Raw genomic sequence first — 15,325 nt, forward strand, 5'->3', positions numbered from 1 at the left:
GCGATCAAAGAGGTGAAATGAAGATGGTACCATACTATTTTTTAAATCACTTTTCAGATTCCAGGAGGGCTTCTATCACAATATCCATCAACTCTTTACGTGTGTTCCTTACAGTTGATGTTCCACATTTGCTGCTGTAAAATGAGGCCTCCCTGGCTACATTTGTCTCTCCATGTTTTTCATTTGAGTTGTAACATTTATAGAAGCATTTACCTCTATATTGTTTGTTTATCTGAAGACTAGTAGTGTGATTTCAGTCTTCATGCCCTGTCAGTCCTTGGTACATGTGTTTAGATTGGATAGTCAGTAGAAACCAATTTAAAACGATCACCATTTTTCTGACATGGTGCCTCTTCATAAGTTCATCCATACTAAAAGCACAACTGTGTCTATTAATCTAGTTCTAGGATAGAGACTATCATTTTACTTTGTGTTTGTATAAGGCCTCACAAAATGGGTCCCTACCTACTAACATCTAGATATGTGATTTTTGAGCCAGGGTGCTGTTGTATCCTCAGGTGCTATGAGATCCTTTTAAAGGTGAAGCACAATATTAGTGCTTTTAGGTATGCAAACATCTACACGTGATTCACAAGATAAACCCAGGGACTTCCAACAGGAATCCATAATGTCAAAGACATTCAGTTCTGTTGGGGCCTTTCAGAATTCTTTGCAAGAGAAGAATTGCTCTACTACTTTTCCATAATGAGCGAAAACATTAGTGAAAGTCAGGAGCTGGCATTTCCTGAAAGGTGTCTTGAGTGTAATGAGGTTGAGAACAATGTTGCTTCCATTTCAATATCTAATAACAAAAATCTGCATTTGTTTAGAACAAACATAGCTAAATCAAGTTCACAGGATTTCTGATTTCATATTCAGTTACAACAATCATACTAATGTCTACCTTGCATAGTATCAAAATACTATTTGTACTCCTTACCATAGGAAGATCTAGGTGGGAATCTCATACCACTAGCAATTTTTTCCATGTATTTTGGGATGTCATACCACACTATTGTAAAAAACCAACAAACCTGTAATCTAATTGACCACATCTCCTACATGTCAGCCTTAGCCACTGAAAATGGTGAAGCATTGTTAGCTGTCCTGGATACTAACCGAATCATAGCCCTGTGTCATTGACTATAGGCTCAAGTCATATTTAAAGCCAAGCAGATTATCTAGTTGCATTCCTATTTAAAAATGTAGTGCAGGCAGGGTCTCAATTCAGCATTTCAGATCTGATGAAGACTGGTAGTGACTGAAAGCCATTGCTACTGATTAAGTGTTCTATAATACCATATGTTCTTGAGTACAACATGCCCCAGAATATAATGCACACCCTTCATAGATTTATAGATTGTAAGGTTCTGGAAGGGACTCGGAAGATCATCGGGTTCAGCCCACCTGCACCAAGCAGGAAAGACAGGTGGGGTCAGGTGACCACAGCAAGATGACTATCCAGTTACCTCTTGAAGATTTCCAGGGTAGATGATTGCACCACCTCTGGAGGGAGCTTATTCCACAGTCTGGACACCCTAACTGTGAAGAAGTTTTTCCTAATGTTGAGCCTGAAACTGTTTCCAGGAGTTTGTGGCCATTACTCCTGGTTCTCTGCAAGGGTGCCCTGGTGAATAGTTGTTCACCAAGCCCCTGATGCACTTCCCTGACATAGCAGTAAAATGCTACCAAGTCCCCTCTCAGCCTTCTCTTTTTCAAGCTGAAGAGTCCCAGGTCTCTCAGCCTTTCCTCGTATGGCTTGCCATGCAAGCCTCTAATCATATAGGTGGCCCTTTTCTGGACTCTCTCAAGTTGTATCATGTTCTTGTTAAAGTGTGGTGCCCAGAACTGGATGTAGTACTTCATTTGGGGTCTGACCAGTGCCGAGTAGAACAGAAGAATCTCCTCCTTGGTCTTGCTGGAGATGCATTGATTGATGCATGCCAGAGTATTATTTGCCCTGCTGGCAGCAGAGTCACATTGCTGGCTCATATTCGTGTTGTGGTCTGTTATTACCCCCAGCTTGCTTTCATTCATAGTGTTGGTCAGGTTGCCTTTGCCAAGCCTGTAGGTGTGCCGGGGATTGTTCACCCCCAGGTCGAGCACTTTACATTTCTCAACATTAAACTTCATCTGGTTCTGACGTGCTCAACTTGCTAGCCTGTCTAGATCCACCTGTATCTGTAGCTTATCTTCAAGTGTGACTATGCTTCCCCATAACTTGGTGTCATCTGTGAGCTTGGCCAGTGAGGTCTTCACCCCCTCATCCAAATCATTGTTTTTGAAAGGCAGAATGAACGGGGGAAAAAACAAGTTTTTTTTTATGGCTGCGTAGGGTAGGGACAGAGCCTAATCTTCAGGTGACTCGTGCTCCTCCCTTTCCTGTTTAACTAAAGCTGAAACCCTAGTCATTGCTGAAAACTGGTGTTTCCAGGCCTGTGATTTGAAAAGGGCTAAAGAGTCTTCAAAACTGTGAAATAGGAGGAGAGAAACTGGGAGCAGTTAACAAATAGAAAAGGGTTAGCTTCATTTAGTGGAACCTCATGACCCTTAAAAAGGAGAGAAGTTTGTTAATCTCTGGAATAAAGAACAGTGAGCCATTGAGGCAATTGACTCCTTCAGCTACTTGACTAGTAATATAACAGTTGCTGTACTGAGGAGGAGGACTCAAAGTAGGGTGCTTCTATCCCAGTCAGATAATCAGTTTGCCTGCTAAATACATGCACCCCAGTTTTGGGCAGCTGATGTTTTGGGGGGTGGTGCATGTTCTATGTAAGGAAATATGATATGCCTCCCATTATTAATTCCATGAGCTATCTAATCCCTTAGAATCATATCTTTTACTCAGCAAATATTAAGGAGACATGGAGAGCCTATGTGCCAGTGATGATTTACTCTCTTTCAGAACATTGTTATTATCTATTTTGTCACTCATTCATAATGTAAATTTAAGCAGAAGTTCTTTAAAATATAGTATGCAAGGATTTTTTGTAGATGATATCTTTTATTGGACTGACTATATTGTTGGGAGACATGTAGACAAGTTTTTGGGTATAGGATACTCTTCTTCACAGAGCTGGTACAACAAATGCTATCGCCCACAAAAATCTTGCCTCTTTTTAAATATATATTTCCAGGACTGTCATGGCTACAATATCACTCCAGCACTACCTTAAAATACTATAGTTTGCCTCAATCAAATGCCTTTGTGTGTGGGTGGGCAGAGGGAGGGAGGAGCACTTTTTGCTTTAAAGTATGCATGTTTTTAGAGTGTATATTAGATTACTAGGTTGCAAAATTTGAAAAAGGAAAAAAAAAGTCCTCTTTTGTGTTTTTAGGAGGATAGTAAAATATGGTAACTAAGACCTCTTAAACATTTTTTCTTAAAATTGGCCCCAAGGATTTTTTTTCCAAAGGTAATTCTTATTTTTGAAACCAACTAAATTATATGTTCTTTCAGTGTGTTTTTAATAGAACTTTGGTCAGACATCATAATGTATGTAAAATTGATGCAGTAGGTTTGAAAAACAAAGATGGCTTCATTAATTTCTATGCTTCATTAGTCAGCTTGCAGTTTATCTTTTTTTGTCTTCCTCAAGCAGTGCCAAAGTGCAGCAAAACAACATTGCTAATACATAAGTTTAAAATAATATAAAACAAAGAAGACAAGAAAATGTTTGGAAACCCAGTACTGAAATTGGTTATTTAAATTGTTTGAATGTGCAACTGTCCCTGGATAGCTTACGTGGTAGGTGGCCATAAATGCACATTGCTGCTATGTGGTGCAGTGTGTCCATACCTGGATAGGCCATGTCTCCCTGACATTTGTGGCAGAACAAAGGACTTAACGAATAGAATTAGAGCTATCTTTTTTCTGGGGCTGAGCTTGAGAGGGCTATAAAACTGTAGGAGTGGTATAAGGAATTCCATAGACAGGGATTTTTTCCAGTGAATAATGTTATACCTTTTTTTTTACTACACCTCACCCTTTTAAAAAAATTTTTTGTTTCATGTATTTTATTCTCCTTGTGCTGCATACATGTGATGAGTACCAGTATAATTGTATCTTGCAATTAGCATGAATATCACCAAAAAATAATTTATTATTGCTCTCTAATTTTACACCGAGGAAAGTTTTTATTCCTAAAGATACCTCTAAAATTAACATTATGTTCATGTTAATGGCCAGAATTCTTAAATCTGATGTCTAGGTCAGGTTCCTAAATCTATGCTTAGACCTTTTTTTAAGGATGTGGTGAGCACTTATTCTAGGGTTACCATATATCCGGGGTTTTCCAGACATGTCCTTTTTTTGGGTCCTCCCATCTCTGTTTAGGATTTTGCTGCCTCCACATTCCCAGCACTTCCTGGCTTGCCCCAGCAAGGAGCTGCTTGGGGCTGGGGTGAGTCGGGGGAAGGTGATTGGAGTCTGGGTCATCTGTGTGCATCCCAGCAGCTGCAGGCATGCAACTCTGTCAGGGATGGGGTTTGGAGGGTCAGGGCTTGGAACTGTCTGGGGTGTTTGTATCTGTGGATCAGTGTGCAAGGGGGGCAGCTGCCTGTCAGTGCTGGGGCTGCAGCAGAGTAGGGAGGAGGGGGAGGAGTTCTTCAGGGGCAGCAGGGAGCTGCATGGGCAGCAGGGCTAGGGAGGGCAGGGGGCTGCGGGTTGGGAATAAGGGTTACTGGCAGGGCTGGGGGCAGGGGACTGCTGGTTCAGAGTGAGAGGCAGCAGTAGGGCTGGGGGTTGGGCTGTGGCCTGAGAGTGAGGGGTATCAGCAGGGACAGGGGGGCTGCAGATTAGGAGTGAGAAGCTGCAGCAGGGTTGGGGGGGCTGTGGCTTGAGAGTGGGGGCAGGGCATGGGCATATGACCACCAATCTCCACCTCAGTCATATTTCCTCCCCCCACTGCCCCCCGCCCTCTTTTTTTGAAACGGGAAATATGGTAACCCTACTTGTACATACTCTTAGTCCAATGGTGCCCGGCCTTTTGGCTCTACAGGCCAGAAGGGCAGCTCTGGGTTGGTCCATGAGCTGGATCCTGTCTGTGGGCCAGACTCCTCTGCACACAGCTGGCCTGGCTGAGGCCCAATCCAGTTGTGTGGGGCCTGGCTGGGGCTTGGCAATTTGGTGGGAAGGGAGTGGTGACAGTGTTAATTGCCGCTGCTCTCCAACTGCCAAGTTTCCATATTTGTGGGGAGCCACAGGGGCCAGATGACATAGCTAGCTGTGTTAGTCTGTGAAAACTGTAGGGCTCAGCATTTTTGAAAATAAAATGCCATAATTATAGAAACAGATACCTAAATTCAGGCAATGGATAATTTTAGCCACTGTTTACTTGAGAAAAAGGGAGGGAAAAGAGCTGAACCATTTCAAAGAAATGCTAATGAAATTTTTCACAGCCAGGATTTGCATTGTGTTAATATTAACTTTTAAAACTCATGCCTCCCTCTCCACAACCCCTTCCTTTTCCTCTGCTATTTTATCCTAGAATGACAAAGGCCAGATTCCAGCAGATGTGGTTCCTGATCCAGTGGATATGCCATTGGAGATGGCAGATGCAGCAGCCAGCGCAAAAGAAATCAAACAAATGCTGTTGGATGCAGTGCCTTTATCATGTGACATCTCCAAGGCCATGCTTCCAAACTACGATCATGTCACTGGCAAAGCCATGCTTATGTCACTTGGACTGAAACTGGGAGATCGTGTTATCATTGCAGGACAGAAGGTACAAGGATGAAACTGAAACTGCCTAAATAACTTCTCTGTAGTGGAACTTAGTGTTTTTCAAGCACATTTCTCAACTATAGGTATAACATTTATGAAAAGTATGGAATGTGGATGGCAGTAGAAATATGAAGATACTTTTCCTATTTAAAGCAAAGGGAAATCCTTTTATGATAAACTGAATGCTTATGTGTTAGTGGAACATTTTCATTTTGTAAAGCAGTTGTTGACAGGGAAACGTCTCTATTTTGCATCTGCAAATTCTCCTTAACAGATCATTGAAATAAATGTGTGAGATCTAGTCTTTCCAATGTATTTTGTGGGTACAAGGTGAACCAAGGACCTTGAGAGAACTTATTATTATCAGTTGCACAATTTTGAGTTGCTACACTTTAAATTGAGCGGCTGTATGCTTTGTAGGGTTAATTTAGTTACTATTTCCAGAAAGGATTTAAAGGTGCTCTTAATTCTGTTTAGCCTTTAGTAACTAACTTTCATTGGTACAATGAAGCTGAAATCTCCAATGAAATCTTGCTGGGGTATAGGGACAGATGCAAATATTTTTATTCTAGCTCTACCTCAAAGTTAAAAAACTTTCATGTTGTTTTTTTTTAACCACCATGCCATAGTTACCCAAATAACTTTGGAAAGTTATGTTTATACTACTGCGGTCACAAAATACATGCATTTTTCTTTGCTTTGGATAGTGAGAACTTTGAAATAATTTGATTATATTTTTTAACAAAAAAAATTGTCAGTACATTTGTGCCGGTTGTCCAGGCAGCTATTTATGTTAGCATAATTTGATATTTGGATATTTGTGTATTGCTGATAACAGTATTTGCATATACTATTTTTTCTAATTTTTGTATATTCAGATTTATAATGCTAATGATTCATTTCAAAGTGGTTTTTCCTCAAGGGTGTACAGCAGCTTTCAATTATAAATTTGCATTCAACATATTGCTGAAATGAGGTCAGAAAAGGTATAGTTGCTGGTAATACACAATTAATTCTAACCAAAACACATACAAGAAACCATTTCTTCTGACAGAGTAATTAATGAATATATGAAAGTTTAGTTAGCTATAAATCACTGCATAATGAAAAAAAGAAAATACCAGTGAGCTGATATTTTAGATGCAAGTTAGTGTAAATTTTGTAGCAAAAAGGATATCAATGCTTTTTCTAGTCAGTCATTTTTTGAAATTTAAAGAATGGACAGAACTCTAACTTCATTTGGTATTTCATTAGTACTCTTGGTATCTTATGTGGGCTAACACTTTCACATTTAGCCTTGCATTTGAAGAAGCATGCCTGTTGGAATTTTTTAATATTAATCCTTCTTCCTAAGGCCAAAATGCATTCTAATAGTATATTAATGGGTTAACTGGCACAATCAAAGCTGCAAAGGGGACTGAAAGGGGAGCAATTGCAGGAAGAGGGTGTTTATTTAATTTACCTAAAAAAACAAAATGTAAAAGTGATTTGAATCCAATGAAAGAAGTAAGGGTCTCTTGTTCTGGTCAGATCTGAAGAAGAATGTCTTGCATTCAAAAGCTTGTCTAATTCTATCCCCGCTATACACTTGGTCCAATAAAAGATCCCACCCTAAGAAATCTTTGCCTCCTATAACTTTTTGGGACCATCACAGCTACAACATCAGTTACACTTGAATCCAGTGTCTGGGATTCTGAAGAGAGAGGGCAGTCTTTGTTAATGATTCCACAACTTCTGTCTTCATTTCAAATCTGTGACATTTTAATGCACAGCTGAGATCAGAAGGGGCCCACTTGCAAAATAAAGAAAATCAGTCCAGGTGTTCCTGATTATATATTTTAAAGCAGTATCTAAATATCCTTTTTGAAAACAAAAGTAAGTCCTTGTTTTTGCCATCCTAAGGAAGGAATAATGGGCATGGACTTCTTTTTTTAAAACTTTTGAAGTTTCAGGCCAGTATGAATATGATTCATGTATCTACATGCAAGTCCAATTCACCTGGATACTTGATTTTGTTCCTAATTCTGTACGGGTGAATGGTCTCATTGAAGTCAAAGAGAGGAAAACCTGCTTACATTTCAGCTCATGATGAAATATATTACTGAACTGGTGTTATAATCTAATGTTCTACTTACTGAATTTGATTCTTAACTTGCGTGAAAATGGCCACTGTTTTTTAAACTCAGATGAATTAGTTCTATCTTTTACTGCTTAAGAAATGTATTAGCTTGCATTGAAGGAAACTGATGTCTTTTCAAAGGAGATTGTCATGTTCACATTTCTTTGTGTACTGCTTAATGGTCTTGAGATGACTTAGTCATCTTTCATAGTAAATACTTTGTCTGTTTTAAATGGTTACTATTCACAAAGTCATTTGATGTTGGTTTATTCTTTTCTTTAGGTTGGTACATTAAGATTTTGTGGTACAACAGAATTTGCCAGTGGACAGTGGGCTGGCATAGAACTGGATGAACCAGAAGGAAAGAACAATGGAAGTGTTGGAAAAATCCAGTATTTCAAGTGTGCAACAAAATGTGGTAATGCTTTCTTTTGGTGATTTAGACCATTTGAAACATTAATTTAAAAAAAAACTTATAAGAATGTCCACCCTCTTTTGGTGGATAATTAAAATTAATCAATTCTTAATTTAACTCTTCCTAACTCTTTTTTTTAACATCAAACTTCTTTAAAAGAAAGCATTTCTGATGACTTACAAAACTCTAGTGTACTATTCTTCTAATTTTGCAGCCACTTTTTATTAAGGTATTTTCTTTTCTTACAGCTATATTGTCTTTGTGTTTAGCTTTCTTTCATTTCTTGCTTTGCCTGCCTTTCTTAAAATTTTCTTTTGTGGCATTCATTCTGATATACTTTTCTTAAAGAGATCAGTCAGGGAAGAGGCAGGGTAGATATTCACCTTGTTGACTAACTCGATCAGATATATAGCAGTATAGCTGCTTCCTACTGTCCTTTCACAACATCTGATGAAGTGAGCCTTCTTATGAAAGCTTACACTTTACAGCTCTAGTTTTAATTAGGTTATAAGCTGCAAATCTATCTTGCTTTCTGCCATAGTTTTCTTAAAATTTCTTCCCAGTGCAAGTCCCCAAGCCTCCCTTCTTTGCTATATTAGGTGCTTCTTTTATATTTTTTGTCAGCTTTTAATTAGCATTTTATTGTGGCCTTTTTTGAGCACTTGATTGGGTATATACATCTATCTGCTTGCCCTTTGAAGATGTACTAAAAATTTTATGTCTAGGGACCTACTCAAATTGTGATTTTGCGGATTTCGCAGAAATTGCAAAATTGGATGAAATCTGTAGGGGAAACCCCCCTCCTCCAAAAAAAAATTACTAAAAATATAAATGCTGGCTGGCTCCCCAGTGGGAGCCAGTAGTCCTCCCAACTATGGAACCCAGCACAAAGGAACCTGCTGGCATGAAGGTTAGCAGGCAAGAGCTGCACACACCACTGATTGGTTGAGAGGGCAGCCTGTTGTGCAGCCCCACCCCTCTTCAATCAGGGGTAGGGCCTCATGATGGACAGCCCTCTCAACCAATCAGCAGCAGAGGGTGGGACCAGTGGGGCCCCTAGCCAGTCAGAGGTAGGGGGAGAGCACCCACAAAACTGGCAGCTGGCCCTGTGATCTGCCTGCAAAATTGGCTAGCCACCTCCTTGAGTTAGGTGGTAGACCCCAAATTATGTTCATTCAGGGCCACATAGTAAGTAATACAGCAAAAACTTTCTAATTACTGCTACTCTGCATTCTATACTGCATGGTAATAGCGATTCATATTTTGTTTCTTAACATGTCCACAGGCATCTTTGCACCCCTTTCTAAAATAAGTAAAGCTTCAGATCACAAGAAGAATCCTGTAAGAAGTCCTTCCACACGGTCTTCACCTTTGGTCAAATCCAAGAAAATCGATGTAACACGGATAACTTCTAAGGTGAATACTGGTATGTATTACCAGTAGCATATCTGACTGTATTATAGTTTCCAAAAGTTAGACGGAGATCCTGCATATCCTGATGTTAAAATGCTTGTTTGGAGTCAGTTCATCTTCTTGCAATGAATAAAATGGAAGGAAATATACTAATAATATATTTTTGTAATTGAAGTTAGCAGTGATGAGAACTTAGTATCTGCTAGTACCTAAAAACTGTAGCCACTGTGCCTCTTTGGATCAGGCCACATAACTTCATTATCATAAGATGCTATTTTTTTGTCATCAGTACATTAGAAGACAGGTATGTCACATTGTTTTACACTTCCTACAGTATTATGTAAATAATCCTGAAGGTAGGCACATCACTTAATCTTTGTGTCTCAAGTTTTTCCCATTTGGAACCCAAGACTAATTTTATCCTCATTCTTGCTTTTCTGTTTAGATTTCAAACTCTAAGGCCTAAGGAATATTATTCAGGGTCTAACATGCACAAATAGATTCTAGTTGTGGTTAGTTAACTCAGTGTTTCCCAACCGTTTTTGCCCCATGGCACTCTTACCTAAATAAAAAAGCACTGCCGGGGGCAAGAGGGGCACACAGTCAGCTGGATGCTGATGGGGTGGGGTGGTGGCTAGTTGGACAGCATTTTGGGCTTGAGTCGCGCTCCCCGTCTGTCTGTCTGGAACAGCAGCGGGGGGGGCATGGCTTCAGCCAGGCAGGGGCTGTAGCTCCAGCCCAGAATGTCATAGCACACCAGTTGGGAAATGCTGAGTTAACTCATGTCAGTCAATGTGTTCATTCATTATTTTCTTTCTTTCTCTTGAGGCCTGCCTAGGTGGACTGAGCATGAGACAGCACAGGTTTATAGGTGGAGGGATAAATACATTCCCAACAAGTTTATTAAAAACCTCAAAAATATCATTTTTACTGTAACATGCAGCATAGTATGTATTGACTGCAAGATGGAATGATGAAAGGTAGCTTTTTTGGCAGTGATTTAGAATTACCTGCATAATGCAGGCCTCCAGTACATGTTACATGTATTATGCAATTAGTGGGTTAGTTGTACAATTAATTTATATTGTATACATATGAAAATTTAACTATTGCAGCATAAAAAGGTCCATTCAGCTATAAGGTTAGAGCTGGAAAATGCATGTTAACTTTATAGCTGGTTTCTAATCTAGCTTTAATTTGTATGTGTAGCCTCCATGACTGGGAGTCCTATGCTTGATGAGCCCCGGATCCCAGTACACCAGCAATAAGGCCTACTAGGATCTGATGCTGGATCCCACAGGCATGCCTCCTGCCATGTATGTGTGTCATGGCAGGAGGCACAATTATGTGGATCATTCAGTAGATCCTATCACGCCTTTGCTTGGACATCTAGAGGGGCCCTTCACTTGTCTCTCTTGCTTTCATGTACATGTGTAACCACATGTACTCTGACAGTCAAACATAATTGAATCTACACTTCATACATGGCATTTAACCCTTCAAAAATGTGGTCTGTTTGTTATGTTAGAAATGGGGTATTTAAGGTCAGATCCAAATTGATAAATTAAGTGTCTATGTAGGATATATATGGAAAGTAGGTACCGAAATCACAAAGTGATCTAGCTCCTAACCCTGTTCCAGTGGCCACAAAATTCTGTAGGTATTTAAACTTGTTCAGAACCTATATTTTGACTTGAGAAGATTCCTAAGCACCTAAACCTAAGCTTTTAAGGGCATATGCATGCACTCTGTAAGGAGCAGCTGGATACCTAGCTTTTGTTGCTATCCAGATCAGAGTTGAGGAAGCATCTAACCTCCTTCCTAAGTCCTAAAGGGGCCCATGTAGTAGGTGTCCTTGGAGTTCGTCTAGCCTATGCTGACAGCACTGAATAAAAACACACACAGGCAGCACCAGTGGCCACTGTCACTTGAAAACTAAGACAGAGGGGATGTTGGGGGAGGATCCTGCTCACCTTTTGTGGTAGTTAGTGGTTAGAGCACCCAAGAAGTGAAGACTTGAGTTTCTGGCCCTCCCTAGCCTGAGGGCACTCTTCCTCACTCCCCTACATTGCACCAGAAGTATGCTGCACAACAGCTCCTTTAACGTGGCTTTTTCTGCCACACACCCCCCTCCCCTGCTGTGGAGGGGCCCCAGCAATGCTGCCACTCACTCCTGATTGGCTGGGAGCTAAAACTATGGCTTTAAATATTCTGTGGTATTTACCTCCACTGCTGACTGGCTGAGGGGCCCTGGTGGCCCTGTTGCTGATTGGCCATGAGGCAAAAGCCATGGCATATTAGTATTCCCATGTTTTGTGCTTCCTCTTAGCTAGCTCTAAGAGTTTCCTTGTTTGGAGCCAAGGTGCATAACTCTCCCCGTTCGCTGTACAGGTCTCCTAGGCTGTGTGAATCTCTCTTCTGGTTGAGTTGCCTGTTTTCAGGTATGATAAAGCCTAAGTGGATCCAATGTTTCCTTAGTATAATTTACATGGCTAAAATTGCCTGGTTGGGAAACATGTCAAATTCTCCAAGTTTCTGATTATTTTAAAACTTAGCAGCCTAACTATCCATATACAGACAATTCTCATAATATCCATGCTTTTTTGAAAGCTGATTCTTTTCATAGGATGCTTATTTTTAGTTAATTAAATAGGAAGGTTGTTCAGTGAGTAGCCCTGTTGATATCTTTCTATTAAACATTCTTAAATTGTGTCTGTTCAGTCCTCTCAGAATATTGAGAAACAAGATAACTTGTTAAGGCTGAGCTGGGCTTTATTTGAAAAGATTTTGAAAGAAAGGGTAAAGGATTGTTTTTGTCAGAGTCAGTGCATATGTGATAGGTTCATCAAACTCTCTCTTATGACACAGCTGTGCCTAGCTGTCTTTATGAATCCAAACACTTGACATTTGCTTTAGGAAAAAATCAGAGTAGGTTATGCATCATGTACCTAGCAGGGCCCACATGATCAAGCAGTATGTAGTGAGCTGCCATTGTAAGGCATTCTTTGAGCTAAAAGACACATTAAACTTTATATGCTTGGCTGATTCACAGGCTAGAACGGGAGGGAAAAAAGCTACAAATACAGAGATTTTCTTCTCTAACATTTATTGCATTACCAAATTAAATTTCTTAACTAGTAGCATATTGCTTGTGTTACAGACCATGAAAAATAATTAGAACATTTTCAATTATCTTTGATAGACCTCTGTAAAACATTACCTCTATTTTTCAGTATAGATTTAAAAAAAATCTACTTTGATATTTGTACTTGAGAATCATTAGCTTTTCAAATTGTTCATAAGGTTTAATCAATAACAGTAATTTTATTGCCCATTCTGAGGAAAAATCTTTCAGCAGTCATCACTGCTCTTATTGATCTGATATTCTTATGCCTGAAGTATAAAACATCACAGAAGAGAATACAATAGACTAGAATAAATTCACAAACTAGTAACAAATAATTTAACAGCCAGACTAAGTCAATAAATATAGTTAATTAAAAATAAGTAAACTTTGTAGGTGCTTTTCATGAAGGCAGAATTAGCTGGAAAGGTTTGTTTTTGCCTGATAATTGAATAAAATCGCTTATAGGTAGGAAATGGTTTGCCAATGAATCCTAGACTTAAGTAGGAAAATTAGTTCATAAATTAAATTAGTAAAGTACTTATTTTCAAGAATGAGACATTGCTCTTTACAAATAATAATGTATTATTATTTTTCATAGAGTTTAGTCATATTTATAAAATGTGCATAGGTAGAAACAATGGCGTTAACAATTTGTGGTTACTGTGTTAACAGTACAAATAGAAAAAAAAACTAGTTGAGTGCTAAAACAAATTGGAGGGCTTTGAGATTTTTAGAGGGTTTTTGTGTTTTGTTTTTGTTCACTTGTAGTTTTACATTTATATTAAGCAATGTGAATGACTGTATATCAGACATTTTGGTTATGTGATATAGCTTGACTGCTTTGGGGCATTTTAAAGTGTCAATGCCTTAACATTAATGTTAAATTAGTTTATTACTAAAAGCCACTTTAAAGATATTGTGGCCTTGTATTTCTTGAATCTCAAAATTCTAAGCCCTTTACAGATAGTAAATGAGAATCCTCAGTCTTGTGATTTAGGCCCTGGCAGGTGTTAAAATAGTGGTGCGATTGGGATCCGAGGAAATTTACACCCTGTTACAAGTGTTCAGCCTTAGCATGAGGATGCTCCATGTTCAATTTATGGTGCTATACAAATGAACCACAAAGTTCCACATATTTTGTGGAATATCTTTGTGGCTGGTTTGCCATTTTATGGCACCATAAATTGGCTGAATGTAGAACACTGTTACTATTTATGGTGAAATTAATGTATCAGTCATCCTATAACTATAATCATGAGTCTCTGCACAGGCAGTTGGAAAGAGGGAGTGCAGGAGCAGAGAGAAGTTGTGGCTTGTCAGTGGTCATATAAGAAGGTAACAACAGTCAGGAATAGGACCTTGAAATTCTCATTTTACCAGTTTTCTGTTCAAAATATTAGAGTGCCTATACACGTTCAGGGAGGCTGCTCCAACACACCGTAATTATAGCGCATTGGAGCAGACTCAATTAATTGAATCTGCTGGACTGTGTTAATTACTGTGTTCCAGCAGACTCCAGTGTCACATATCAGCATCCCCATGCTGAAAAATGGCAGTGGAGGTGCTTTAACTAAAGCTCATAGAATGAGCTTTGGTTAAAGTGCCCCCACTGCCATTTTTCAGCGTGGGGACACGGATGCACATGATGCTCTGGGCACTTTTAATTAAAGTTGCTCTTCAGTGCCTTTTGATATTAGTCCTATCTGTAAAGATTACCATAATCAATGTATGTTTTATAACAAGGTGGTTTGAAATAATGGACTATAGATAATTTGATTTGTCTGTACTCTTTATGTACTTGTCTTGACTTTTTGAGTTTTATGGTTTTCTTTGTAAAATTATTGCCAGGACACTTGCATTTATTTTACTTGGGTTTTTGTTTTGCATCTTAGGTTTAGCTGCATTAAAAAAAGATAATTGTTCTGAATCTAACTTTTTGGCTACTGAAGGAATAAAAGCAATGTCTGGGAAAGGAGGTAATTATATTTTATTTAAGAAAAATTCTGGCAAGGGCAAGATTGTTATTCATTCCCTTCATCATGTTCCCTTTTAAGAGGTGCACAGATGTTCCATAAAAATAGTGCACATGGATATCCTTGCATTCTGGTGTCCACCAACCCTTTACGCTGTTTCACTTAGAGCAAGAATAATATGGGTATTGGGGTTATTGCCAGAGCAGCATGGTATAGCACAGTGTGGGCCAACCTTGGCAGGCATGCCACAAGTTAGCCCTGTACCCATCCTGAGTGCTACTTCAATCCCCTTCCCAGTTTTTTGCTGTGCTTTCTGCTCCCTGCCGTGAGGTCCCTGCCTGATCTGCTCTGTTTTCTGCTGCCTGCTACTACTCTGCTTTCTGCCCTATATGCCACCATGATTCTTGTCCTCTCCTCAGTTTGTTCTTTGCCATGCACGGAGGCTGTGTGCGCTACTTGTGGCATATGTCCCACAGGTTGGCCATCCCTGGTATAGCACATATGTGAATAACAATGAAGACCATCCCTTTGAGCCAGAGATGCTCAACCTCTG

General features: G+C 39.4%; 1 protein-coding gene across 3 annotated transcripts in view; it reads left to right on the top strand.

Annotated features, from left to right (window-relative positions):
* CLIP4 (CAP-Gly domain containing linker protein family member 4) overlaps positions 1 to 15,325 on the top strand; it is a 52,717-nt gene that overhangs the window by 24,975 nt on the left and 12,417 nt on the right. For all 3 annotated transcript variants that reach the window (XM_090047207.1, XM_090047188.1, XM_090047197.1), the window contains 4 exons: positions 5,490 to 5,726; positions 8,127 to 8,262; positions 9,545 to 9,685; positions 14,692 to 14,775. In XM_090047207.1, the coding sequence (XP_089903333.1) occupies positions 5,490 to 5,726; positions 8,127 to 8,262; positions 9,545 to 9,685; positions 14,692 to 14,775 (598 nt within the window). The remainder of the gene's footprint in view (positions 1 to 5,489; positions 5,727 to 8,126; positions 8,263 to 9,544; positions 9,686 to 14,691; positions 14,776 to 15,325) is intronic.

This window comes from Crocodylus siamensis, chromosome 1 (genome assembly GCF_052110815.1).
Source record: "Crocodylus siamensis isolate JL-2025a chromosome 1, ASM5211081v1, whole genome shotgun sequence".
Classification (NCBI taxonomy): domain Eukaryota; kingdom Metazoa; phylum Chordata; order Crocodylia; family Crocodylidae; genus Crocodylus; species Crocodylus siamensis.